We start from the raw sequence: 27,840 nt of genomic DNA, 5'->3' as shown, positions 1-27,840 counted from the left end.
AACATCTGGTTAGTACTAGTTCCAAGACAGATGTATGTAAAAACAATAGGGAGCAAGCCTTTTGCAACCTGATTTTGGTCTGGAAAAAATATGGAAACGATGAATGAGAGGATATAAATTCATTTAAATGTTAAGGTCTCTTTCTGAAACTTAATATTAGTAAGTAAATTTGACTTATGTTCAAGTCAAAAAAGAGAAAGAGGAAGGTTTAGGAGTGTGCTAGAAACAGTCTATGTGAATTCCTCCCCGTTCAGTTAGGGAAGTGCAGAGGAACTTGGCAGGCATGTTTTATACTGTGCAGTTCTTTCTCTGGTGTGTGTTGCATTCAATTGTCCTGTGCTGTTGCTTTTGATAGGCTTTCCATCTGAGACTCACTATATTGTACAGCTGAGTTTTCATACTTGCAGTAAGGATAGCATACATAACAAATATACGTGTCTTGTCTTTAATACTTTGAAAGCAAAGACAGACAAGGATTGTTGTTCTCATGTACGTCTTAACGGCTGCAGAGCAGCCTGGAATTTTAGTAAGTGATTTTTTGTGGCAGTTGATTGGACCTTCTTTTTAGTTAATGCAAATTCAGTGGCAGTGCACCTGAAATGGGGCTAATAGCTTCATATATAATTCAGTGAACACTATTTTTATATGGGAATTCTTGATCAAGGAATCATGGTGTGGTTTGGGGTGAAGGGGATCTTAAAGATCATCTAGTTGGTGTGGGCAGGGATGCTTGTAATGTGTTATTTATTGCAGGTTTTACATTTATTAAGAGTTCTTATTTCCCCTTCCTCACCCAGGAGATGAGGGAGAGACTAAATCAAGGACTGTTCCAATGGAGGAGGAGGAAGATGATGATGATGACGATCCTGAGAATAGGTATGATTGCATCCATAAGGACTTAAAAAAGGTTTATATAACACACCCTAGGCGTGGGCGCAAACCGGCGCAACGGAAGAGCAAGCAGGTTGTAAAAACCAGGACTACCTGCCTTGTAAAGACTCGCTCGCAGGCTTCCAGCAAGTTTGAACGAGGGGCCAGAGAACAGAGGCCCAAAGCCAGAAATGCAAAGAAAGTATTTAGAAGTGTTAACTAACACACCTTGCTTAGGGTGTGTTATAAATGCACTGCACCACTGTCCATTTTATGTTCACATTGGAAATGTGGGGATTGTGAGAAGTGTTTCATTTAGGCAGGTAAAAACCTGACAAATGTGAATTTCAGTTAGTTATAATATGAATAGAAGGTAAAAATTTTAGTCTGTGCAGTTGAATAGAAGGTAAAAATTTCAATCTGTGCAGTATGCAGTGCTGAAATCTTCACATACTCAGTTTGGTTTTTAAAGTTGCATAATATGCTTTTCTATTTGAAAAACGCTTTCTCAGTAAAGAGAAAAAATGTATAGAAAGCACTTACAGATACTTCAAGCTTTTATTTAAACTGAGTTCTAATCCATTACAGAATAACTGAACTCACTGATGTGTTAGCTAAGCCCTGATTCTACTGTGCACAGGGGCTGCTGCAATCAGAGACATCTTAATTATACATTTAAAGTCTTGCATAAGTATTTTCAGATTTGTGGCTTATGTATTGCTTCAGTCTCAAGTTCAATAAAATCAAATTTAAGTAAGATACAGTTAGTTTATGAAGACATATCTTATTTTACCAATATCGTTGTAGTTAACTAAATTAGCCTGATTAGAAAATGTAAAAGCTTCATTTCCTAACAAGTGAATGCACTACATATAGCATTGCTCAACTGTGAGCTGGAGTTTCTTTTTTGAAGTTATTGTAGTTAGACTAACGATTTGTTCAACTAACTTTTATACAGTATTTCAGAAACTGATTTTTTTGCCATTTAGAATGTGTGGGACCAGCCTTGTAGCTTTGCACAATTTCTGATGGAGTCTTTTTTCTGCTTCTGAGCCTTACTAGTTTAGAATATGGGATCCTTGTTTCACAGAGCTGTATGTTTTGTGTGACTGAAGTAAATTTTGAAAACACTGTTTTATATCCTTTACGCACCTCAGTTTGGCATCGAAATGTTGCTAACAATGTAGTTCTTGTCTGTTTTCAGTCATCAAATTTAATTTTAAAGAACAATGCTTTTTAGGGTGTTGACAGCACAGGGTCATAAGCAGAACATGTAAGCAATGGTAATACAAGTGCTTTTTTTCTTTTTTTTTTTTAAAGATGCATTAATTTCAGTCCTGTTTTGATTTTTTTTTTCTTAAACGTTTCTGGTTGTTGTCTAAGCCTACACTGTCGAAGTTCAGCACGCACAGTACAAACGTTACTGAGTGACCTTCACTGTTAGTTTTAAGAATTAACTGAATTAATATTGAATAAATCAGAAATATCAATTTAGGTTTTAAAAATCAGTTTCTGTAATTTCTTTTAAAGCTGAATCTTTGTTGAAGTTTTTATTTAGGGAATATTCTGAATATATACTTATGAAATTGAGAGGTGTTGTGTCAATAAACAGTTCTGTCAACCTTCAGACAAGTTAACTGGTAACTGCAGTCTAATTTTACATTCAGCATGTGTTGCACTTAGCACCAAAATCAGAAAGATAAAATGTAAAAAGATGGAACAAATTTGAGCAGTAAAAAGCTTGTTTTTCTGTTTACTCAACACAAAGTGTTTAAATAGTTCACCTACTATTCAGATAAGTTGCCTATTTTCTTCCAGGCCAAAGAGGGGATATAGTTAACTACTGGGTATTTGTAGTGTGGGAGCTTTCATGTTTGCAAGTTTCTAGTTTAGATGTTCTGTTATTTGCATACCTTTGGATGTGCATGACATGAATATTACTAGTCTTGAAATAATTTTTGACAAAATGCAATATCCAAGTGGATCATAATATGAAAGACAGTGCTGTATGCTTTCATCTTATGTTGTGTAATTATCTATTATTGGTCCTTCTGATCTTTTAAATGGTACTGTTTAATATGTTTGCAGTAGTTCTGTTTATTAAGAAGTAAATAGTGTATTTAATGCAGAATGCCTTTTAAGTATTTGATGGATGCAATAAATTTTTGTAAAACATTTTTCTTGTCCAAGCATTTAATTTAATACAACTCTGACAGCTTGAAAATAAGACTGTTTCAGCACAGTATAGTATTTAGAAGATGTTTGTCAGTTTTGACTTTTTTAAGACATATATGGTATTCCATCCAAGTATTAATCTCTCAAAATATGTTTTAATTGGATATAAATGTTTAGTAACGTACCAGCAGCCCATTTAACACAGCAATGTTAGAACGTTACTGGAAGAAAGGTGGCTTTTATTAGCCAGGTAGTGTCTTACTTTTTTGTCCTCATAGGCTTGTTTTGGGCAACTTTGTTTCTACGTATTCTTAGTAGGTATTTATGAACACTACGTGTGAGTTCATGTAATCTAATTGGTAGTAGTACATCACAATGCTTAAGTAATAGCTAACGTTACAATTTAAGAAGAAAATTGGCATGTTAGCATTGTCTCATCAAGATTTTTGGCAAGCCATAAATGAGTCCATCGTATTGGCACTTCAAATTTCATGAACAAGAATGGTGCAAATTATCGTGTGGATTCAACCCCACATCTGGAGAGGCTGCACTTCCTATTCCAATTTTGCTGAAATGTCTGAAGGATTATTTAAGGGAGCCTCGTGCTGTGCTGTTCATAAGCAGCCGCTAGGTAACTTCACATTTGCCTCCTTTTGAAAATGTTCTTTCCTTTACAGAAGTTGAAAAATACATAATAACCAATTCATTTATAAATGTCTATTTTCAGTGTTGTTCTTATGTCAGTGTAGTGTGTTTTAATCCTGATTTGTCTAAAATTAGGCATACATACTTTTATTCTAGAGTCCATTTATATGTCCTGGTTGAGATTACAACCCCATTCTTGAAGGAACTGTATAAAATTGGAAAGATGTCCTTCTTAACAAATCTTAAGATGTGTTTAGACAAGATGGAGTGGGGTTAGGCAACATGGTGTGCTCAAGGTCACACTAGCTGCGTGGCAGAAGCATGTGAAGTACAGGTAGTCATTACTACCTGAAGTCCTGGGCTGGAGGTCGTACAGCTCTGCATTTTTCTTATTTAAAGCTTTTTGCAGTGTTCAGCTGTAAAATCTAGTTGGCAAAAAGTGTTTTATATCCTTGGTGCAAGTACATAGGTGTGTTGTACTTCTTGCTCTATACAGATTACTCTTGACTTGTTTTTCTTGGTGCTTACAGCTTAATGTTGCTACAAATGTTAAAATATTATATCAAGAGCATTCAGTTTTCATCCCTTAGAAGCCTGTGGATGCTTTTACATCTTGTAGAAGTGTGCTCACTTTCTTGGGGTGGCGTATTTTCACTGTAGAGCAATTCTCCAGAGTTGAGTTGTGAATTTACTCTGAACCCTGTAAGCCATTCATTGCAGCAGTCACTTGTCAGATGCACTAACGTACACTTTAATTCTAATCAGACGTGTGGTTATGTTAAAGGTAGGAATTGTAAATTCTGTACGTCTGAGCAGTGTCTTACATTTTTTGCCTAATGTCATACCAGTGCAAAGCATGGAAGAGAATGTAGGGGTTGTCACCCAACAAATAGTTCCATTGCCTTTTGATTCAAAGTAGTTGAATCTTTATCCTAGCAATACATACGAATAAAAGCAACAGCTTGTTAATTAACATTATGCTAAGTAATTAGAAACTAATAATCTTACCCAGTCTGAAGGAGATGTAGTTAATGGGTGGTTATGAGGATGGTCAATAGGGAAATAGCTGCTCCTTTTGTTCATAGGTACTAGATTTTGTGGGAGGGCTTCTCTAGGTGAGTGGTGCAATCATTGGTTTTGTTTTTCTTAAATATTTCATGAGAGTAAGGAACAAATAAAAACACTTCTCTTTTGTTACAAGACAGTCAATCTTGTTTAAAAATAAATTGATACGTTCTTAAGTGTGTCTTGTGTGAAAGGTAAGTATTGTTACCCACACTGGAGTTTTGTTATTTGCAGATACCATTGAATATGGTACGTAGTCAAAGACAGTGTTCCTAGGCAGTACTGTTAGGACTGAATCTGAAAAATTTGCAGTTCTTTTTGGTGTTTCTGCAGTTTTCTCTTCCAAAATACAACGCTGGTGATTTTCTTGTTTTTCAAATGAGACAAGTGACTGAACTGATGCTGTCTGCGTTTCCTGGAGTAGGATTCAGTGTTAGGTTACAAGAAAATCTTTAAAAATATAAAGGAAAGCCAACCACCAGTGGTACTCCACACAGTTTCAGTAGAAAGTCCTTTGAATCTTTAAAAGATGGAAGAAACATAATCTTAATATCTTATGTGAGGTATTTATTCCTGGTGCTATACATGATCTGATGATCATTTGGAGAAGAAGAAGAAAAAACAAAAAAGTTCTCAAATCCTCTTTGTAATACAAACACTTTAAAAAAAAACATTACTTATCTATGGACTTCAGTAAGTTTTCTTTGGGTTCACAGTGTGCGATCTGTTGACGTATTTAGAACTAAAAGCTCACCAATAGCATTGCATTTTATGGTTTTAATTAACTATTTATTTGCAAGCCATTCCTACAAAAAAAAAAAAAGGGGGCATGGAGGGGTGTTTAGAATGGCGTTGGTTTGTGACTCTGAGCTATCTTAAATGGCTTCATGCTGTTTACTAAACCATTTTGCTTCCATCTTTTAATAACAATTTAATTACATTAGCTTTAAAAGCTTTCTGGAAAAAAAAATCCATTATAAAAATAGAAGATAAAGGTATGAAATGTATGTAAAGATGTTGTGGGAAAATTCTTTCTGAAAAGTTGTTCGGTTTTAGAGATCTCCTACATGCTACAATATTCTTTAAAACTTTTTTATAATACTACCTAAATGTAACGAGCTTTATTTTCTAATACATAAGCAGCTGTATTTTGAGAGATTGTCACTGGTCTGCCAGTTCCAAGTGAAGCCTAGCTTTAGGCTTTTGATTGGCTGTTCTGACTTATCAGCACTTTCCCATTCTGAATTTGTGCATGCAGTATTCATTAAGCCTCCTGAAAGGAAAGACAGACCAGATCTGACCTAGGAAAAAAAGCTTTTTGTTTAATATTGGTAATCATGTAATGGGAAGTATAATCGTTCTAATACTTCTGTGAGGAGGGTTTCATTCTTTCAGGACTTTTTTTCCCCTGGAAGTAGGAGTTCTCAGATAAGTCCACTGTTTTCCTGTGTGTTTGACACATCATTTCATCCTTTCCCGTGGATGTATATATTCATACAAGGTGGTGGTTTTTTTCTTTTTTTTATGTTGTAAGAGCATGTAAAGAAACCATTTTTCCATAGTAGCTTTTTCCACATTAGCTGAAAACGTTTTTGTGCTGAGATGAATCTGGGAAGCTGAGCTGGGGAAGGTTTGTGGAAATAAAGTGGTAATTTTCTTTTGACGGTCAAGTGCCATAATGTTTGATCAATCTTTTTCATCAAAAAACTTTTAATCTTTAATAAATCTCTGTATAGACACGTACACTCACACATCTATTTATACACATTATTTTTTAGATAGTTGTAGTTGTAAAGGCAAGTGCTTGTAGTTGTATAAGAGGTTCAGCGTGGTTTTTTTCCTTCCAGGCACTTACAAGCAGTTCATCTTGAGACGTGCTGTGTTACAGCAATTAATGCAGCATTTCTTTTGCTGTAGGGTGGGCCCAGGCACATGGAGTGCTAACACAGTTGAAGGCAAACTATGTAGATGTAGGGTTTGGTTAAAACATGTGAATTGATATTTACTGCATATTACAAGCATATAACATATTACAGCATTCTTTTTTCTCTGTGATTAAAACATGCATTCAGTGATACAATGCTTATGAAACTTCTGCTGTTTATGTAAATGCTAACTGTAGATTCAGTGCCTCAGGAAAACAAGGCACTTTTATCCCATTTGTTTGAGTTAGTCAAAAATGCTAAATTTTGAGAGGGGAAATGATCTGAGAATTAAGATTCTGTCTTTAGTATCTTTGATACAATCACACCTTGTGTAGGTGCCTATCCCAGCAGAGATGAGTAGAGATAAAAATGGGGAACAGTAGAGCAGATAGACATGAATTAAACAAAATATTTGCTTGTACACTTTATTTGCAGTCTTACTGTAAGGTATGAAAACTTTAAGAAGCTTGATAGGGATGTGCTTCCTAAAAGCTAGTTAACACAATGTATTTAACTCAAGGTTTTGCTTTTATATCCTGTCTTATCACAAATTTTCATCATGCCTTTTTTTTGTTCAGCTTTCAAACCTTTTTTGAAGTTCTGAATGGTATAGGATTACATTTATCGTTCATAGATTTGCTTGAACAATGGAATACATAGTTTTTTCTGTTTTACTTCAAAGAATTGCCAAGAAAATGCTTTTAGAAGAAATCAAAGCCAATCTTTCCTCTGATGAGGATGCATCTTCTGATGAAGAGTCGGATGAAGGAAAGAAGAAAACTGGAAAGCAAACTGAAAACACGGGAGATGATGGTGAGCACCAGATGCATCTGGAATAAAAGTGGTGCTGTAGTACCTGTCATTATTTCAAAGGCATCTTAAGAAAAATTATTAAGATTTCTTCAATTTTCAGCAACAGCAGAATTGATGTTACTAGTTAGTAAAGGGATGGAGGACATGATCATGTTGTACTCTTCTGACAGTGTTGGTTTTTGTTTTTTGACTTTTTACGTGTTCTGATCTGGTAGCCAGTTCAGAAGCCTTAGGGTTTTATGAGAAGTAATCTATGAGGAACAGTAAGACATGTGAATGCATAGGAATAATTCAGATAACAGCTACAGTCATTGCAGCAGATGGTCCAAGTGTACAGGCAGTGTTAATTCTTCAATGTTTGAGGGAGCTATATGTTGTCAGATGCCTTTTTGAAGTAGTTCAGAAATTAGTCTAAATGCATTCTGATTTTAATGCTTACCAAATGTAAGAAAAAAAGGACCAGCGTGCCTGTTGTACTAACTTTTTTTTTTAATATATCTGACAGAAGAGAATGAAAAGGAAGATAATTCTGAATCCAATTCAGAGGAAGAAGACTCAAAAAAGCCCAGATACCGACATAGACTGCTGAGGCACAAACTGACAGTGAGTGATGGAGAATCTGGTGAAGAAAAGAAGGCGAAACCTAAAGAAACAAAAGAAGGGAAGCGCAGAAATAGAAGGAAAGGTATATAATCCAAATGTTTTTGTCACTTAGTTCTATATACAGGCACAAAGCATGTCAAATTGTAGATCTGAAGCTCTGTAATTTTAAAATCTCAGTGTAAGCTTACTTGTGTATTGTCTAGAATTCTCCTGTGTTTGATAAATATTTCTATTTAAAATAAATTGACTGCTGCAGGTTACATCTGCCTTCACTACTGTATCCTCTTAATTGGTTTAATCTGGATGAGTCTAAGGATATTAATTTCAAATACCAGAGTGAAACCTATTAAGTCTAATTTGTGAAAACTGTGTGTGTCTCTTTATGTAAGTCCTCTGTTTCCGTGGGCTGTTAGTAGCCCCATGTGTTATCAACAGTACTCCTTGTTAGAATTCAAATGTTACAAGCTTTAGTTGAACAGTAGATGGCACTATGAAATTATGCCTGTCTGTTTTCTTCTTTTCTTTGTTGCATGTGAGAACAAAGGATATCAGCCCCTAGCACTTAATTGCTTTGAGCAGAGGAGCTGAAGAGTGGTAAAAATTAATGCTTGCTGCCACACTGGTTGTTATATATGTTGGCAGTGGTTCTTTCTAATGTTGCTCTACCAAAAACATTTCTTTCCACCTCCAAAAATGTAGCTGTAAATACAATGGCAGAATGCAAATAAGATGTAGCTAAACTAATTCTCAGTATTCTTTAGTGCATTAGTCCCATATAGAAAAATAGAACTGCTTCCACTTCACAATCTCTACCCTGTATTATTAAACTTAATGTTTCACTAAGTATGCAGAACAATATTTCAAGTCTTGTGTCTCATAATAGTTTAGATTTCTGCTGTGTTCAAAGTTAAACTAAATTAAAAAGTTGCTAGTTAGCATGCTGATTTTAATTTCTTATAAATAACCAGTACTAACTCCTAAAAGTAGATATGGAAATATTACTTAACGCTGCTGCTTTAGATGTATTTGTAATTGTCTTTTTTGTCTTTTTTACACTTTCATTACCTGAAGATCTTCAACCCATGAACACAGCAATACAATTGCATATGTTTTTAGTAGATCACTCTTTTTGTGTGACTTGTGGAGTGTGATTATAAAACGATATCTGAAACACTGGAAACAAAAGTTTTTATTTAACTAAATATCATCTTTTGTTCAGTCAATTTCTACTCCCCATCACTCTTTGCTCATTGTCTTTGAAATGTGAAGCTTTCTAATATGCTGTCTGTCACTTGCTCGTAAACTATGCTCAGTTATATTAATAGAGAAAGAATTTTAGTCTTCATTTGTTAACAAGTGCCACCCATCAGGACTTAGTGCTTATGTGGTTAAGGTTTCTATGCTGTACCCCCTTACATTGCTGTTGCTACTCAGTATGCAAAATGGGTTCCATAGTGCCTGAAGTGAACTTTTACATTGCTTGTTGATCTTGAGTGCTTTGGTGTATAAATAGAAAATATGTAATGGTGCTTGGTTTGCAATAACATTCAACATGAAATCCTACTTCATTTTAAAGTGAGCAGCGATGATTCAAATGACTCAGAGTTTCATGAATCTGCTGTTAGTGAAGAAGTCAGTGAGTCTGAAGATGACCAGCGTCCAAGAACAAGGTATACAGAAACTTAACTGAGCATATCTTGTGTTTGGGTTTTGGTTTGTTTTTCAGTAGTGCCATCTAGGCAGGGAGACAGGAAAATCTAAAGGCTTCTGGTGACCTAAGCGACTTTGGATCCGTTTTTAAAACCTTTGATACTACTTGTACATAATTTTGATGTCTGATAATTAACTTTTACTGCCTTTGTATTGCAGTATGTGGTACAGGGCATTAGGAGGCAGTAGGAAGAATGTTTAGCAAAAGATGAGTGTTTTTGTGCTAGTTATATTGATCGTGGAATGGTGAACTGCAGTAGCAAATTGGTCCTTTGTGACTCTGATGTTCTTCAAGGTTGTCTGGAATAGGCTGTTAGTATGTGTGTCCAACGAGGTAAGGGGGAGGAGAGCATTTGGAAGAAAATCTGACTGTACAGAAGGAGTGTATATTCTTAAATAGCAGTGTAGTTCCTGTGATTTTGTATTGTTGTCTATCAGTGAGGCAATCAGTTATCATTATGTGTCAGTGAGATTCCTATTTTTTATAGATCTGCCAAGAAAGCTGAGGCAGAAGAAAATCAGCGCAGTTACAAACAGAAAAAGAAACGAAGACGTATAAAGGTTCCAGATGATTCTTCAAGTGAAAACAACAATAAGGTAGTGTATTTTGTTTTGAATCAATAAATGGGAAAAGGAGTTCCTGTTTCTCACGTCAACTGTTTTAGGGACTTGGGTATCTCAGTTGTCTGTGCAAAGTACAGTAAAAAATTATAACTTCTCTCAGTGGTAAGTAAGTTAAAATTTATCAAATGACACCACTGTGGGCAGAAAAAAAACATTGTGGTTCACTAAACCCATATTCCTGTTCAGATGTGTATTAAAATGTATATATTTTAAATGGCCAACATATTTTGAGGAAATTGAATTTCTAAAAGTAAATATAGAAGATGGCAAAAGCATAGGCTCCGCTGAACTGATTTAGCACCACTAGAGCAGCAGAACAGTTACTTAGTCATTATTAAATACTATATGATAACAGTGTCTTCAGTACTGCTTTTGCACAGCTGGGCTTATTATTTCTATCTCCAAATACATCATAGTTTTGGTGGTACTTTTTTCATATTGACTACCTGTTTTAAAAAAGAAAAAAAGAAAACCAACCACAATGTTTTTTTTTCCTATGAAATAAAATCCACCAGTGTGTTTACAAATTTCTGAGGGCTTAACTGAAAATGAAAAGGATTTGATGGTCTGTGTCATAATTTTCTTGTTAAAACTTTATTTTGTAATAGAGTAATTCTGAAGATGAGGAAAACGATGATTCAAAATCTCCTGGAAAAGGCAGGAAGAAAATTAGGAAGATAATCAAAGATGATAAGCTTAGAACAGAGACACAAAATGCACTTAAAGAGGAGGAAGAAAGAAGAAAACGTATAGCAGAAAGAGAACGGGAGAGAGAGAAGTTGAGAGAGGTATGTTCTCTTTTTATTGAAGAATGGTAGGGGGTTGAATTGATGATGGTGTTCAAGATGTCATATTCCTAACTCAGTTTAATTTGGCAAGTAATTTTAAAAACATTCACATATAGCCTTATAAGCTACAAGCTTAATCTGTAGTTTGCAGCTTAACATTGATAAGTTTTATTCAAGGCTACTGAGATATTTTGAAAGCTGTTTCAATTGCCTGTTGCTTTTCTTTCCAGGGGGAAAAAGGCATCTGCCAAGTAAGCTAATGATACATAGTAAATAATCAAAGGTTTTTCTTAATTAATGACTTCTGCTTTTGCTAAAGCGATTGTTTGTCAAATGCTTGACATTATTCACATGTAAAGTATTCTCGTGATGCACTGTTTCTGGTTACAGGTGATAGAGATAGAAGATGCTTCACCTCTGAAATGTCCCATTACAACTAAACTGGTTTTAGATGAAGATGAAGAAACAAAAGAACCATTAGTGCAGGTTCACAGGAGTATAGTTACCAGACTGAAACCACACCAAGTAGATGGTAAGAAAAGAGATAAAACACTTGTAAAATTCTTCTTTGTTTTTATTACTACACTGGCTGAGTGTACTACACAATCTGAATTTAGAATAAGAAAAACTTCTTGGGAGGCAAATGCCAAAATGTCATGTTTAATGTTGTGTTTTAGGAAGATCTGAACAAAATTAAATGAGCACCAATCCACAGTTCTCTTTTACAAGCAAAGAGTCCTAAAACTGAAGTTGGAAGGGCCCTTAGCACACAGAATTATGTAACACTGAGATAGAATCAAATAGAAGTTCACCATTCTGTTGTGGAATTTGTCCATTTGGTTTTCATAGTTTTCAGTGAGGATTTAAACATCTCACAATATTTTCCTGACTTTCTCATCAGAAATATCAAGTATTAGGAAAAATATATCTTTACTGCATTTTGGTTTTTTTTGTTTGTTTTGTTTTTTAATTGAAGAAAAGAAGAATGACCGATCATGATTTTATTAGTCACACGTTCTGTTCATTTAAATTTTCCTCAGTTCATAATATCCACTGTTTTCATTTCAGCAAGAAGCTTTTGTACTTAGTTCAGCTCTTAAAGGGAGGTGCTCTATACCATACACAGTTGAACTGAAGATCCATCTCTGTTGAGAGAATGCAACTCCCTAATGAATACACAGCAAAGAACAAAAAAGTCACCCAGCAGACCCTTTTTTATTTAGGATTATATTTTCTGTCCTTTTTTGGTTGACGTTCTTAGTTTCTCCCTTTTTAAGCACAAAGTTTTATATATGATCTGTCCTGATTTCAGTTGCTTCTTGCTGATTACCAAGATCATGTTAGTCTTCAAAGTCTTTGCCAGTGCTGTTCTTTTTCCTCTTTTCTCTCTGTCCCCAAGGTTGAAGTCATCTGTAAACTTCACAACATTTAATTGTGAACATTTAATCCATTTGTTGTATTATCAGCAGAAAATGAAAGTAACTGATTTCAAGGCAGAATTCACCACAAACACTATCCATTTGATAGAAATGAATCAATAATTATCCCAAGAATTGCTTTTGTGAGAGAGATGTTTTTGCAGTGATCACTCTTACCAAGTGAACTTTATAATAAAGTGAACGTTTAATGAGAAAATGTTCAAAAATTTTCTTCAGGTGTTCAGTTCATGTGGGATTGCTGTTGTGAATCTGTTAAAAAGACAAAGACATCTCCTGGTTCTGGATGCATTCTTGCTCACTGTATGGGTCTGGGGAAGACGTTACAGGTAAGAAGCAAAATTCTTGTTTTCTGGTTTTTAGCCTTTAAAAGCTTATCCGTCAAAAGGCAATCTAAAGATATTCAGAACATCATAAAAACTTAACTGTTTCCTTGGCAGTGACTTGATGAGGGCTGTTGGAGGAAAAACACTTTGTAAAAAGGTTTTCAAAAAGGAGTTATGTTTGGTAGTGTATAACTGTGCAAGGGCTGCTTCTGCTTTAAAAAAATATTAAATAGTTGTTGAGGTTCACTTGAGAAGTTTGCGTGTAATAGTAAAGTGATGTGAATCTTACTTGCAGCTCTGTGTATTAAAATAAAGCTAATAGGAGACAGGCTTCAGAAAACTGTTTCTAAGCCAATTCAGTAACCTTAAGCAGGTTTTGTTCTTCACAGTCTTTCCCATTCATGTGCTGCTCTTCAAATTGTTTTTGTTTTCTTCATTTTCTTTATTTATTTATTTGCTGCATCGATGAAAGAGGAGGTCTGTCGTGGTTTTTTTTTTTAATTCTTTTTGTTTAATGCTAGGCTGTTGGTGTCTGTATTCAGATTTTTTGTGTTTTAATGTAAACATTTTTTAGTTACAATCTAGAGTCTTCCGAATTGGAGAAGGGGAGTGTTGGTTTGTTTATTTCACTAGTGGTATGCATGTGCATTTGTATTTTTGGATTGTTGTGCATCACAAAGATTTAAGACCACAAATTTTCATCGTCTTGGCAGTAAACCATGCAGCAGATTTTCAGTCCTTTTTATCACTTCTTAATTTCATTTCTTTGGCTTTAGAGTTCTTGGCTTCCTGCGATCTTCAGTTTCGAGCCCCATTGTAATTTCAGCACATATTCCTTCTCTTTTACACTGCTGAGGGTTGCTTTCTAAAAGTCTTTCTCTTGGATTACTGTAGCATTTGTTTTAAAAAAGATTTCCGTATTTGATACAATTGGCTTTTCTGCCGCGTTAAAAAGTCACATGGTGAACAGATTCCCATTTCTACTAAGCCTGTAAAACCTGAACCTCAATCCTCATCTTAAAATATTTCTTCTGAAACTGATCACCCAAGCAGTTGCTCTAAAACAGTGCTTGTAGCTCTTTTTCTTGGGTCTCTTGTAACCATTGCAGATGTCACGTTACCTTGACCTTCAAAAGAGAGAAAAGATTACAAACATTTTTCTTGAATTCCCCACATCTCACTTTCCTTTTAGAGGAATAAGGAGTGCTTACTTCCTTCTCCATGTCCTTATTTCCATGTATCTTATCTTCATAATGAAAATTATGGGTTTGCATTTAGCATCAATACAGGTCCTATGAGCAGAGGACTGATATGAGTTGCTTTTCTTGCTGCTCCACCGCCTGTTTGTGCCCAGGAATTTCTTTGGCAGAAGTCAGTTGACAGAAGATCTTCTCCCTTTTATTCTGGGGGAGGGAAAAGGAAGTTTCGAGAACTCTGAAGAAGAAAGAAGGGTAACAGTCTTACCTGTGCTTAGAAAGGCTGAATTCTTGTATAGATGCAAAAGATTGTGCCCTTAACTGGTGTCATCATTTGTCTTCAGAAAAGATCTGCTCCGTGCCTCTTGACCTACCAGAAGGTGACCAGTAGTATTTCTTCCCAGAAAAGTCTGCCATTTACTATTAGACCAAGATGGCTGCTGATAAAGAGCAGGGCCACCTTAGACTTCCTGTCATTGGCCTTCTCTGTTACGATGCTTCCTCACTTCTGGAGATGAGCGATATTCCCTTGTCAGGATATCAGGCTTCTGAATTGGTTACTGTGAACCATTTTAAATCATTAGAAATCTAATTTGCCATTTCTGAAGTTGTGGGATTTGATCAGAATTGATTTCAACTTGAATTCAGTCAGGGCCTTTCTTTGCCAGAAACATTTCTTCTCTGTAGCATCATTTGACAGGAGATATGCCAAGTGCTCTGGTGAGTTTGTGACTGGCAAGTGTAGATGATGTAGCAGGGAGCACTTGTACAACACCTCATTCTGAATTCCCTCTTCAAATGCGCCAACTTTGGATGCACTTTAGTCATTCTCTGGAGTGCAGTCTCTTTAGCATTCTGATGATGGTTCTCAAAGAGGTTATTTTCTTCCTACAGTGAGGATGGGATCCTCAAAGCTGTCTGTGAGGAAATGCCATTTCAGCATCCTCTTCTATCTTGATCTGTTGTGGTGAAAGCTTCCCCCATTGGGTTGGGGAGCCCTATCACCTGAAGGCTCAAGATCTGCTCATTCATAGAGAGGTCAGTATATCATTGTACTGGAATTCCAAGCTGTATGAAAGATGTTTGTGCCATGGCTGGTTTTATAGTCCGCAGGTGACAGCAGTCAGTATTACAGCCTCAGTAACTCGCCAAACAAAATGCTGTAAGGTGCTGCTGAAGGTCAGCTAATCATTAATATATGTGGTATGAGGTCTTTAGTTGCTTTTTGCCTTTCTAGCTGATGTTTGACGTAGTAAGCAGTGCTGAACAAAGACTTGTCTTGGCTAGACTTGATGTCCTCCTTTATTAGTTGTAACTGAGACTGAGATGTGCTCCAAGACAAAATCTTCAGAGAGAATCTAGCAGGAGTTATCTGTCACTTTTTGCTAGAATTATCTATGTCTTGATTGGTCGGATGTTTTCCTGATCTCGTGTCTTCCATCTAATCCATTATCAATGATGGATTCTTGATCCTATGTCTGCAGGATTCTTCCAACAAATGGAGTTACATAGCAAATAACCCGTTTCTGCTATACTCTAATTAATACAAATTTTATTTAAGAATTGATGATCCTGAAAAGCCTTCTTTCATGACCTGAGAATTACAGGATATAGTCACAGAGCACTTGGGTTAGCTTCTCCCTGAGATTCTTTGGATTCCTTGGATTCTTCCATAAAGAAGAGAATAAGGGGAGGCTGGGCGTCAGTGTTATTATTTTTAATATTATTTTTAGCTATTTATTTATTTAAATAATTCGAAGCTGTAGATGAGCAGAGAAACTGAAGTCATTCCCTGTATGTACTTCGGGTCTGACAGGCTGCAGTTGTGGTTGTCTGTGGCGCACAACATCTGGGCAGTGTGTATTTTAAACTCCAGCTGCATCATATGTTGCTTTGCTCTGTTAATGAGGACTGAAGCAGCATACCTTAACTGTTGAGAATCCAGGCTACTGTAGAAGTGGATTTTCATACTCACCTTCGAAGAGTGTTTTTGCATGCCTGATTCTGATGTCCACGTTGTACTTATTTAGGAGTTAGATTATACTTTATACTGGAGGTTTTCAAAATATTGCAGAATTGTAGAACTTTCAGAGTAGCAATCTAATCTAGATTGGTTTGTACACTTAGACTTCATGCACTGTATAATTCAGAAAACAGTATGAAATACGTCATGGTAGAAGTCACTTTTACATGTGATCATGGCAGTCTTTTTGGCTGTAACTTCTTGTTAACTGAAAAAAGCCACAGCAGTAAATGATTTACCAAACGTTTTATTGGTTTCTTTTTGTAGCTTCAGTAATCATTTCTTATGTTACTATTTTCCAGTCCTGCTGTATTCAGTGATGGCATTTATTGTTTTGCTCTTAAGAACTCAACTGAAGATAAGTTGTAAGCAGGTTTTGTGAACTGCAGAGAAGACAGTAAACGATTAGGGAAATAAAGCAGTTAGGTTCTTAGTGACATAGGACTTTTGTGAAAAGTCTTCATGGGAAGATTCTTTCTGCATCTGAACATAAAATGCTTTTGTGTTGAGTAAAACCACTGATAATTCTTTTGAAATTGGAGCATCTAAAAACAGTTAAGTGCAGGGTGCTTTAAAAAGTCATGCAGTTTGAAATGACTTTAATGCAGTATATTAAATGAGAGTTGAAAGATACAGAGTTTTAATCCAGAAAGAGCTTTCAGGATGTTCTACAGCTATTGGTTACAGGCAGCTGTCACCATTAAAAGGGTGATGTGAGAGTGTTCAGCTGCTTTGGGATCACTCTATTTTGCTCGTGTCTTTTTACGCACTACCCCCAGTTTTGACTTTATTCACTACTCCTAAAAAACAGGCAGCCCAACAGAAGTCCTTGAGTGACATCAAGCTTTAAGAAACTATTGTCATCTGTCAGGTAGGCTTTGTATGGGGTGAATATTCAGAAAGTATTTCAGGAACCTGCTTCAGAGTTCATTTTGAGAGTGCTAAGATTTAAATCCTGGAAAACCTGGTAAATGCAGTGTGGAATTTGTCCTGTGTTGAAAAAACTGTGAAAAACCTAAGACTGAAGGTCACTTTTAAGAAACTTAATACTTACAGTTACGAAGTCCAGAGAGGTGAAATTGTTAAGGGTTTGGGGTGAATGTGGGGAGAATGCCTATAAATTGCCTAATAGAGCATTATAATTCGTGAAAATGATTGATGATATGTGAAGGGGGAGGGGTTCTTATTTATGAAGTGGTTTATCTGTACAAATAGTTCAAGTTCTGTACAAGTTGAAACTTCTGTCACTATAAAAAGGATTTAAGCAGCCATGTGACACAGAGGTAGTAAGTATATGAGTTTGGAGTATGTATGTATTGTCTTGTGCAGGAGGTTGTTGAACAATTAAAAGAAGTGTGTTTGAATAAGATCACTGTTGGGAAGTTTTATAAGTGAACATATTTATGCTTGTATGTTTCTCTTGGCCTTCAGTGCTCAGTGTTTCATTTATTATTTTATTTGTTGTTGCTCTTGCAGGTAGTAAGCTTTCTGCACACAGTCTTGCTGTGTGACAAGCTGAATTTCCGGACGGCTCTTGTAGTGTGTCCCCTGAACACTGCCTTGAACTGGTTGAATGAGTTCGAAAAATGGCAGGAAGGTTTAGAAGACGATGAGAAATTAGAGGTATTATAAGGCTTAAAAACAGTTCTTAAAACTGAAATAGCTGGATGTTTTACATAATTGGGAAGCTCCACCACTCAAAATACAGGCCAAGGAATGTATTTTAACTATGTGGAAAATGTACTTGCATGAATACCTTAGGTATTTAAGTTACACCACTGCTTTGGAATTTTAAGAGAAACTCAAGCATATTTTTCCTACTTTTAGGTCTGTGAATTAGCAACTGTGAAACGCCCTCAAGAGAGAAGCTATATGCTGCAGCGTTGGCAAGATGATGGAGGTGTGATGATAATAGGCTATGAGATGTATCGTAATCTTGCACAAGGCAGGAATGTGAAGAGTAGAAAACTGAAAGAAATATTTAATAAAGCTTTAGTAGATCCAGGTAAGTGGAAAATTATTGCAAATAATTTAGTTTACTGTGTTTTCAGATTGGAGCATATGATCTAAATAAACGTTATACGCCTGGCATTACTAAGATCACAATGGTTTGTTTATCTCTTGTTGCCCTTTAATGAGTTACGAAAGTGGTTGTTGAGAAAATACCCCGTGCCCTTTGTAAATAAACTGTAATGGTTTTTATTAGGTCAAACACGGAAACAAACAACCACAGGAATATATTTCAAGTGTGAATTGTTGGTTATTTTAATATGCAAATTTGTTGCAACCATAGAACTACTTTATCCTCACTAGAATTCCACAATTACAGGAGTATCTTCACATGAAGTATAGTTAAAAATACACAGAAGTGTGAAGAAATGAGTGTTATTTAAGTGCTAATTAAGTTGCAGATAAAACATTTTTTCACTTTTTTTAGCCTATAGAATGGAACAACAGAAATAGCAGTATGTTTTTATATTGCTTCAAATCCTTTTCTATTTAAACTAATTGCAGAGATGAAAGTATTTTTCTGTTATTAGTCATTACTTCTTAGACACATTTGAATTGTCGAAATTGATGAGAAGTATCTTGCACCAACCATTATTTTTTTCTTGTTCTCTGTGATTCACAGAGCTGGCGAGAGCAACCTGCCATTAAAAGAGCTGTGAAGCTATGTGCTGGCTTACTGCTGTGTTGGCAAATAGGGAAACTTTTGCCTCTGGGAGCATTTTTAATTTAAAAAGCTGCAAATTTGGTATTTGAGCAATAATTTAATGATTTATGTCTGGTTAAAATTAATAGTGCTAGGGTAGGCATGTTCTGCAGCAGAAGCTTATATTGCACTGTATGCTGCAGAAGAGGGGACCAGCAGGGGAGGGTTTAGCCAAAGTTTATGGGTGGAGAAATAGTGTGAGAAGTGATTTCGTTAATTAACTAGCTCTGTCATGTGAAATAATAGAAGGATTATATACTCATACAAAGCAAGAAATATTTTCCCATACTGCTTTGTGCAACTGATAAAATTTGTTTGGTTTATTGCTAGCTGCTGTGCTGTGCTTGCAGTATTTCAGTAATTCTGGGGGCTTTTCTTGCTACTACTACAACTTCCATTACTGTTGGAAAGAGATATTTCATCAACATTTGTATAAAGCAGGCTTAAATTCTTGTAAACTTTAAAGGAGAATTGTGTGTGTGTCTGTATATGTATATCTATCACTGAGTATGTTTTATTTATATCTGTGTGTTAATGTGTGCAAGTACAGCAAGGTTAGGAAAGAGAAGAAAATGGTTGTTAAACTGACAAATTTTCTGTCATGTAAAAGCTGGTTAGTAACAGCACTGAGATGAGTTGCTTTTTACCTGAGTTGGAGAAGGAAGAAGATAAATTCTATCTTCATTGGCATCAGAGGTCATTTACATTAGGTATCAGGCAGGGTGTTAGAGGTCACCAAGTTTCACTTCTCTCAGGGAGGATACATCCCCTTCTCATAGCTATTATCTCAGATGAAGAAAATGAGCTAAATGATCCCTCGAGGTCTCTACGTTTTACATTCCCTTTGAATAATTTCAGAAATGCTCTGCCCATAATGAAATGCTTTCTTTTTTTTTTAAGAGCAAGAAAAAACCACAAATGTATGACAATCTGTCACTGAATTGTAGCCAAGATGTTGGTTCGAGATAGCAATGCTACATGGCTGCCAAATAAACCAAGAAAAATTGTACTAAGATTTTTTTTCATATTCCTACTATCATTTACTTAGTCTAAGCAAGAGGAATTTTTATTTTGTTGTAAATTAACTTCTTCATTCAAGTTAAAATTGCAGTCCTTACTGAAAATGGATGTGTTGAGTGTTGGCAACATTTTATTTGCATCTTTAATGTTTTATTTTCCTTTCTTGTTAATATACTTTGAGTCTAACTGTGAAAGAAATACACTAGACCAAATCAGTATCAGAGAGTGTTATATATATAAGGTGTTAAATCTGATGGGGAGGTGCTGAAAATCTTTACAAATGTCTCAGTTCTCAAAGAAGAATCCAGCTCCAGTGTGTCTCAGTAGTATGGTGCCTTGACTGAACAGCTTGGTGGCGAGCTCCTTGGAGAAGCACTCACCCTATCATGGTTCAGAAAGAGGACTGGTGCTGCCATTAAATCATGCAGTTTGTCAGTGGTGTGGTTGGTTTATTGATTTCTGTGTTGATTACTTTTCTAGAGTTGATTTTGTTCTTTACAAATCAGTTTAAGGTGGATCTGAGGAATAATGTTCTCAGTAAATTAAAAGATTGAATAGATCATGCTGATAATTTTTTTCTTTGCCACCTCAAACGTCGGGGTTTGTTTAGGGCTGAATGGATGAACCCGGCATGTGGCTTTGGGTAGTGGTTTTTATGGCTGCATCAACTTGACTTCAGCTGACTTTGTGCCTGTTGGTGCTGGAACTGAGGTCAGTTTCAGGTCTGGTAAAGCAGTCAGTCAATCACTAGTAGGATTCTGCAATGTCTTTCATATTACTTACTGAGGAAAGATGTTCTAGAAATTGCCCCAGATCTGAGAAACATCAGGATACACATCAGATACAGATACACAAGTGTATTCTGCCAAATATAGGAATTTTTGTAAACCCAAAATTCCAACTTAAACGTTCTACCAGAGCTGCTTTGCATACTGCACAAATGTCTTACAGTGTACTTTAGACATTTCTTGTGCAACTCGTCTGAGTTTGCCCTCTGGAATCCTTGGTTTTATCTCTGGAAGAAAGCTGAGAAGATTCCTGCAGCACCTTTTAGCTACAAGGTGGCAATTCACTTGTCTGTAATTCCAATCAGATTTCGTTGTGTTTCTGTATCTAAGACTTTCCACTGCACTGCTTACCCTTATTATTGATACTGTTCTGTTGCCTTACTGAAAAGTTTGTGCCTACCTTATTTTTTGTTTTAATGGACTGAGCACCACTAGGTGGCAGCATAAGCTGAATTTAAGGAGCAGCAGTCAGGAGTGAGTGAAAACACAGGCATGCACTGGATCTGCATGGATAGATTCTATAGGACTGTGTTAGAAAGCGGCATTTAATCCTTCCCTGAAGATTTTACAACAGTCTGCAGTTTACCAGAGTGACTACTGGGAATGCCTGCATAAAGGATAAAAAAGAAACAAAATGATGCTAAAAAAAAAAAAAAAAAGGCATTATAAACCTTAATAAGAAAAAAATTCAGCTTCTTTAGGCTGCCAGTTTCTTTGAGGTTATAGAAGATGGAGAAGATCTAATGTCCTTATTTCTTCCTAGGCCCTGACTTTGTTGTTTGTGATGAGGGGCACATATTAAAAAATGAAGCATCTGCTGTTTCCAAGGCAATGAATTCAATTCGTTCAAGGAGAAGAATAATTCTGACAGGAACACCGCTGCAAAATAACCTTATAGAATGTGAGTAGTCCTCCTGTTTAAGATGGATTTGTTTCTTCAGATGTACTCGTCCCTTTCAGCAATATATAATTACAGATAGATTTAGTCTGAACAGAAGAAAAGAATTTCACATGATGAAGATGTTTGTTGTGTTTATACAGGAAAAAATAAGGCAATAAGGGCTTTCTGCATTTTTCATCTATAATTATTGTCTGAAGATGTGCTTCCATGGTAGCCGAAACAAAGTTAAGCTGTAGCTCTTGGAAGTCTGGCCTTTTCTGCCTTCTCTTGGCATGGCCTTACATACATCTGATTGCTCAGGGAACCAGTATGGGGAGTATCAAAACATTAATGCTGCAAAATGGAATAGCTTTCTGCCAGTTGAGTTCCTTGATGTAGCTCACCAAAGGATCAGATGGATCTCAGTGTGTCCAAAGAGAAAGGAGAGGAAGAGGGAGAAAGTGAGGGAGTATTTAGAGGGGAAATGAGTGGGCCAGGTCTTGCAGGAGCATCAGTTTGAATTGTTCCTAATTATTGCAGAGCAGTGTTCTCAGTAAATTTCTTAAAACAGCAGTTTCTGTTTACTGCTTCAGGAACTTAATTCTGTGTTAGCTATTGATATTTAATATTTCTGCCTTTTAGCACAGCTGTAGTGGTTTTTTTCTTATTAATATGTTTTTGAATTATTTCAAAATCTTTACAAATATGTGTTATCGTGTAATTGCTTTGGCGTATAGAAGCCCTCAAAATGTTCAGCATCTAAGATGAGGAAGTTTTAAATCTGACATTAAATTTAGGAGTTATTTTTCTGCCTACGGTGCATATCAGTTTAAGATGTCCATTTCTGGAAATGTTGCGTTTGGATATTTTATCTTAAAGTTCTTAGTTTAGATATAACACATTAATTTTGTATTAGAATTAATCCCAGTATTGTACTTGCACTTTTGAATAACTGGAACTTGATCTTTTTGTTCTAGATCACTGCATGGTTAACTTTATTAAGGAGAATTTGCTTGGTTCAATTAAGGAATTCCGAAATCGATTTATAAATCCAATTCAGAACGGTCAGTGTGCAGACTCCACTCTGGTAGATGTCAGAGTAATGAAGAAGCGGGCTCATATTCTCTATGAGATGTTAGCTGGATGCGTTCAGGTGAGAACTGTTGTACTGTAATTAATTTCTTCAATTAGCGGTGCGGAGAGAGTAGTAATCCTGCAATAAAATCAGTCCTGTTAGCCAAGACCCTTACTGCTTGTTCTGGGCTGGGGAGGATGTTGGTTGTGAGCACATCCTAAGTCCCTTCAGATGCTGGGCACCCTGCACTCAGCATTGGACGGAGCCTGGGTGAATTTTCCTGTAGCACATTGCACTGGGCAGATTCTGTCTCTGGAGGGAAGCTCTTGTTGCATCTGGTGTGCAAAAAAACTTACAAGAAAACTCTGTTCCCAAGGGATGCTGCCCTCTCAGATAAAGGCAAGGCCTTGCAGGTGGTTTATCACCAGTACCAAGTGGGAGCTGCCCACAGGCTCCTCTCTGACAGCAAGCTGCCTCAGGTCATCCTGCAGCCAAGGAATTTGTGCAGTACAGCTGAAGCCTGGAAGCCGTGCTGTGTGTGCAGCACAGACCAGCACTTCTTAGGGCTGCTTGGTGACCCCCGCTCCTGAATGGTGTCTTGGTCAGGATCAATACAGTATCAAAACAGGTGCTGTTTGGGTGGAGGGGCAAATAGAGATTCAGAGTATAGTAGAGTAGAAAAAACGAATAAAATAAGTTTTGCTGTGCCTCAAACAAGGAAGTACTCAGAAATGATGTACTCTAAACCAAATGACAGTTACCATGAGTGCATGTTCACCTGTGCTAAAAACACTAGTATAAGTTGCTTGACTTACCTGTGCTTTCCCAGGAATGGTTTTAGAATTGAAAATGAAACACAAAAGCAGAAGTTACCAGGGCAGTTACTGAGGCTGCAGTCAGTTTCTTAGAGATTGGAGCTGAGGCATGGGGTTGATGGGTCATCTTCTTTTTAGTTGGATGTCTATGTTTATTACATAAGGTGGGCTACTACAAGAGTGTCTGTAAATAGATTTATGTAGTAGGTTATGTTTTTCCCCTCTGGTCGGTGTGCATCTGAATCATTGTGATTTATGTGTGATTGTAATGCCTTGTTGATTGAGTAGCCAGAAATTCTTAAGCTCTCAGTAGTTACTTTACATGTTTATAATGACTAAATTCTTGCTTGTAAAATTACAGAGGAAAGATTACACAGCATTAACAAAATTCCTCCCACCAAAATATGAGTATGTTCTAGAAGTTAGAATGACACCTATTCAGTGCAAGCTCTACCAGTATTACTTGGATCATTTGACAGGTATGTGTCTGCCATTCTTGTAGGTAACAAGATTGATGGTCATTGGTTTGGGTTTTTTAATATATATTATGTGCCCTACAGATGAATTTTTCTGCTTCCTGAAGACTTACTTTAGCTCTGAAATTTGAATTGTAGCAAAAAATATTGCACGTGAATATTTTGGTGGGGAATTGTAATGCATGTATTTCAGTAGAGGTCTACTTTCAGGTTGTGGTTCATCTCTTCTTTCTTTGTTTTCTAAATGTAAAATGTATTTTATTTCATGTTTTGTTCTTCTATGAAACAAAACAATGACAAGAAGAACGGAGAAAGAAAATGTAAGATGGAGGTGAAAGCTCACTGCCAAGCCCAAAAATTTCCTTTCCTGTTATCCCTGCTGAAACTGCTATTTGTCAGATATTGGCTCTTTTATGGATCTCTTTCTTTCTAAACCTTCAAGTCTGTTTTTTCACAATAATCGTTTTTGCTTCTTCCAAATTAATGCAATCCTGTTTAATTGAAAATGTGAGGTGTATAAGGGGAAAAAAAACAACCACGTTACTGTGGTCTTCTGTACTGTTCATTTATGTGAGAGATAAAACTGAGCTTGTAATGTCAGAGTATCAAGGTGTCAAAATGTCAGCACCTGTAAATAGTAGCACCATGTAGGACTAGAAGTGGGAACTGCAGGGAACTCTTAAAGGAAGCTTTCTGTAGCACTGTGCATGCAGCCACATTCCTCAGCAAAAGCTTTTGGGATCTGTTAGTTTAGACACTACTTAAAATAACTGTCTTAGTGATCATGTGCTGAATTCCATGGCAGTGTTTAAGGTGCTGCTGATAGGTGTTTGCCAAAGCTTGAAACCTGTATTCAGTTTTTGCAGTGGCTGTGAAATATATTACAGTCTGTTGTAGTTGTTTTTTTTCCCCCACCTGTTAAGCTACCATTCTGTTGCTTTTGCAGGGTGTTTTAGACTACATTTTTCTATTCTGTTTGTTCTCTGATGGCCCAGGTCTTCATAGGAGATCTCTGTAATGAAGGCCCACATTGTTTCTCTGATTACTTCCGAGTTCTTCCAGAAAAAGACATGCTCTCTGATTTTTATTAAATGAAACAGTGAATATAGAAGAATGGCTGCTTCTCATCTGCAAATGTTTAAAATTGTTTTCCTGTGCCTTATAATTGAGACACGTAACTAAAATAGCATTTTAGATACAATTTTTAAGATTTTCCGTTGTTCCTTCATTTATTGATCGTGTTACATTGTTTTACTTTCAGTTCTGTAACACAGAAATTGAACAGGTCAGTAGGAGGCATTCACTTTGTGTTTGATACAGTAAGTTTCTCTATCATATTAGGCTAAATTTAGCAAAGTTGGAACTTAAGAATATCTGTGTTATATTTCCCTTTCACAGCGTCATAAGGAGGCATAAATGGGAAGTTAGTTAAGGCTGTTTCTTGTTTAAAACAAAGCAAGAAGTTGATTTGTTAAAGGACTTTCTGTACATCCTCTGGGATTGTCCTGTCTGTTGGGCAAATGTACTGAGTGAGCTTTGTGCCTGCTCTGCCATAGACATTTGGTAATTTTGATGCAGCAAATACTGCTTTCTGGTAGGCATACCTGCCTTATATTTTCAATGCAATGAATATAATAAACAACCTGTTTCAAGAACCTAGAGTTATTATGCAGCTTAATGAGTACTTGAGGCTACAAAAAATGTCCAACTCTGAACATTCTGTTACGTTGTACTAACTTGTGCTTGGACAATGCAGATATTCTAGCCATTTTAAAATCCTTTATTGTAACAGATTAATGCAGTGTAATGAGTTAACGAGGGAAAACAAAAATGAAAATTAACAGCAAGTTATTTTATTTTTAGCTTGGGCTGCTTTATGAGAACTGATTTTACAATTTAAGTAGACATTATAGCCTTTCTAAGAGGATTTGGATTTATTCCTATCTGGGGAGAAATGTATATTTATGTAAAAACATTATCATGTTTCTCATTGCTGAGAAAAAGGGGAAAAACTAATTTTGACAACTAGGAAAAAAAGCCTATGACTGAGTAAGTAGACCTCTTCTACATGAGACATTACAATACGATGTGCATCTGGAAAGAACACTCAGTACTGCGCTAACAGATTGTTCGAAGGAGGAGCAGTACGTGGGTAACGTACCTGAAGGTTTCATTTTCAAACCTGAACTTTATTGTCAGGTGTAGGTGGTGGCAATGAAGGTGGACGAGGCAAAGCTGGAGCTAAACTATTCCAGGATTTCCAGATGTTGAGCAGAATCTGGACTCACCCCTGGTGTTTGCAGCTGGACTATATTAGCAAAGAAAATAAGGTAAATTAGATATATCAAAGTACTCTCTATTGAGAGCTTTCCAGATAAGCTGTGCCAAATGCTAGCTAAAGTTTCATCGAATTAATGGAAATCTTTGTTGCTGTGGGGTACTTTTCACTGCTGCTTTTGTCATACTTTTAGTTTCAGCATGTGTTGTCATTCTTAAACCATTTTGAAAGGCTGTCTTTTTGTATGACTTACCATTGTTTGAATGAAGAATAAACAGATGGCCAAGGATATAATAAAAGCTTCTGCATGAACATACTTAATATTAATTTCTGTTTTTTCTCTTTTGAGGGCTATTTTGATGAAGACAGTATGGATGACTTCATAGCTTCCGATTCCGATGAAACTTCAATGAGTTTAAGTTCTGATGATTATGCAAAGTAATTAAACTTCTATTTATTGTTTGTTATTGGATTTATTTCCTTAATAGCAGGGGATGTCTATAAATGATGTTTGTAAAAGTAAATGTATGTCCTCTGGCAATATGATTAAAAAAAAATACGCAGGTGTGTAATGTTATCTTTCTAGGAAAAAAAAATCCAAGGGGAAAAAAGGGAAGAAAGAATGTAGCTCAAGTGGGAGTGGCAGTGATAACGATGTTGAAGTCATTAAAGTCTGGAATTCACGATCTCGTGGAGGTGGAGAAGGAAATGCAGAAGAACTTGGAAACAACCCTTCATCAGTTACAAAATCAGATGAAGGTGAGTATAATATGCAAATAAATCAAATACCACGCAGCTTCATTTTGGAAAACACAGTTTGAGGGGGCTGTCAGGAGTCCTGCTTCGTACAAAATGGAATTCAGGGCTTTGCCAGGTAACCCTTCTGTGCTTACACAGATGTGTTCCAGCTGATAACATTCTGAATTTATAAGTACAAGAAGATACAAAGTTAGGAGAAAATGATGCTGCTTTTCCCTTTTTTTTCATATGATAATGAAAGAATATTGAAAATATTAATAAATATGTTTGTCCTTCATTGTTGCACCTGAAATATGTAGTGTGTTCTGCAGGTGTTGTTATTGTGGCAGTGTGTTAGCAGGTGAGCAAGCAGGAAACCTTCCTGAAGAACTTTGCAAATAGACAGATGGTGAAGGTGGAATTTTTTTTTTATTTTTTTTTTTATAGTGAAATAATATAGAAGGGGAGAAATAATGACTTTTCCTCTTCTGTATATTACTCTGTATGCTAATGTCTTCTAAATTAGCTTTGGAAAAAGAAGTTCTAAATCTGAGCATTGCAGAAGTGAGGGAAGATGCACAGTCTTGTACAGATGGCATTGTTGGAACATTTGAAAGCTTTCATCTGCGAATTCGTCTTGATAGATGGTCTCAGTTTAACCCAAAAGACTATTAACTTTTCAAGAATTTCAGATGTTTATTTCAGATTTAAAATCTCTTTATGAGAAGCTGCTTTTTGATTGCTGTAACATGAATAGATTTTCAAAGATGTGTGCTTATTGGAAACAAAGCTATTGTTATATACTGGTGGGGAAAAGTTGCACATAGTAGAATTCTTTGTCTAAATATTCTGCAACAT

General features: G+C 36.2%; 1 protein-coding gene across 3 annotated transcripts in view; it reads left to right on the top strand.

The window, feature by feature from the left end:
* ATRX (ATRX chromatin remodeler) overlaps nt 1-27,840 on the top strand; it is a 72,700-nt gene that overhangs the window by 27,602 nt on the left and 17,258 nt on the right. For 2 of the 3 annotated variants that reach the window (XM_065729565.1, XM_065729562.1), the window contains 16 exons: nt 798-876; nt 7,363-7,493; nt 7,999-8,178; nt 9,673-9,766; nt 10,295-10,403; nt 11,039-11,218; nt 11,609-11,750; nt 12,874-12,983; nt 17,676-17,822; nt 18,027-18,204; nt 21,484-21,621; nt 22,578-22,753; nt 23,852-23,969; nt 26,166-26,296; nt 26,594-26,682; nt 26,831-27,003. In XM_065729565.1, coding sequence (XP_065585637.1) covers nt 798-876; nt 7,363-7,493; nt 7,999-8,178; nt 9,673-9,766; nt 10,295-10,403; nt 11,039-11,218; nt 11,609-11,750; nt 12,874-12,983; nt 17,676-17,822; nt 18,027-18,204; nt 21,484-21,621; nt 22,578-22,753; nt 23,852-23,969; nt 26,166-26,296; nt 26,594-26,682; nt 26,831-27,003 — 2,175 coding nt within the window. The remainder of the gene's footprint in view (nt 1-797; nt 877-7,362; nt 7,494-7,998; nt 8,179-9,672; nt 9,767-10,294; nt 10,404-11,038; nt 11,219-11,608; nt 11,751-12,873; nt 12,984-17,675; nt 17,823-18,026; nt 18,205-21,483; nt 21,622-22,577; nt 22,754-23,851; nt 23,970-26,165; nt 26,297-26,593; nt 26,683-26,830; nt 27,004-27,840) is intronic. The other variant, XM_065729563.1, reaches the window with a different exon arrangement.

The sequence above is a fragment of the Cyrtonyx montezumae genome, unplaced genomic scaffold (genome assembly GCF_038088225.1).
Source record: "Cyrtonyx montezumae isolate F1298 unplaced genomic scaffold, pur_monq_1.0 scaffold_11, whole genome shotgun sequence".
Lineage (NCBI taxonomy): Eukaryota > Metazoa > Chordata > Aves > Galliformes > Odontophoridae > Cyrtonyx > Cyrtonyx montezumae.
Note: the sequence above shows the minus strand (reverse complement) of the source record. Positions and strands in the feature narration are given on the sequence as shown.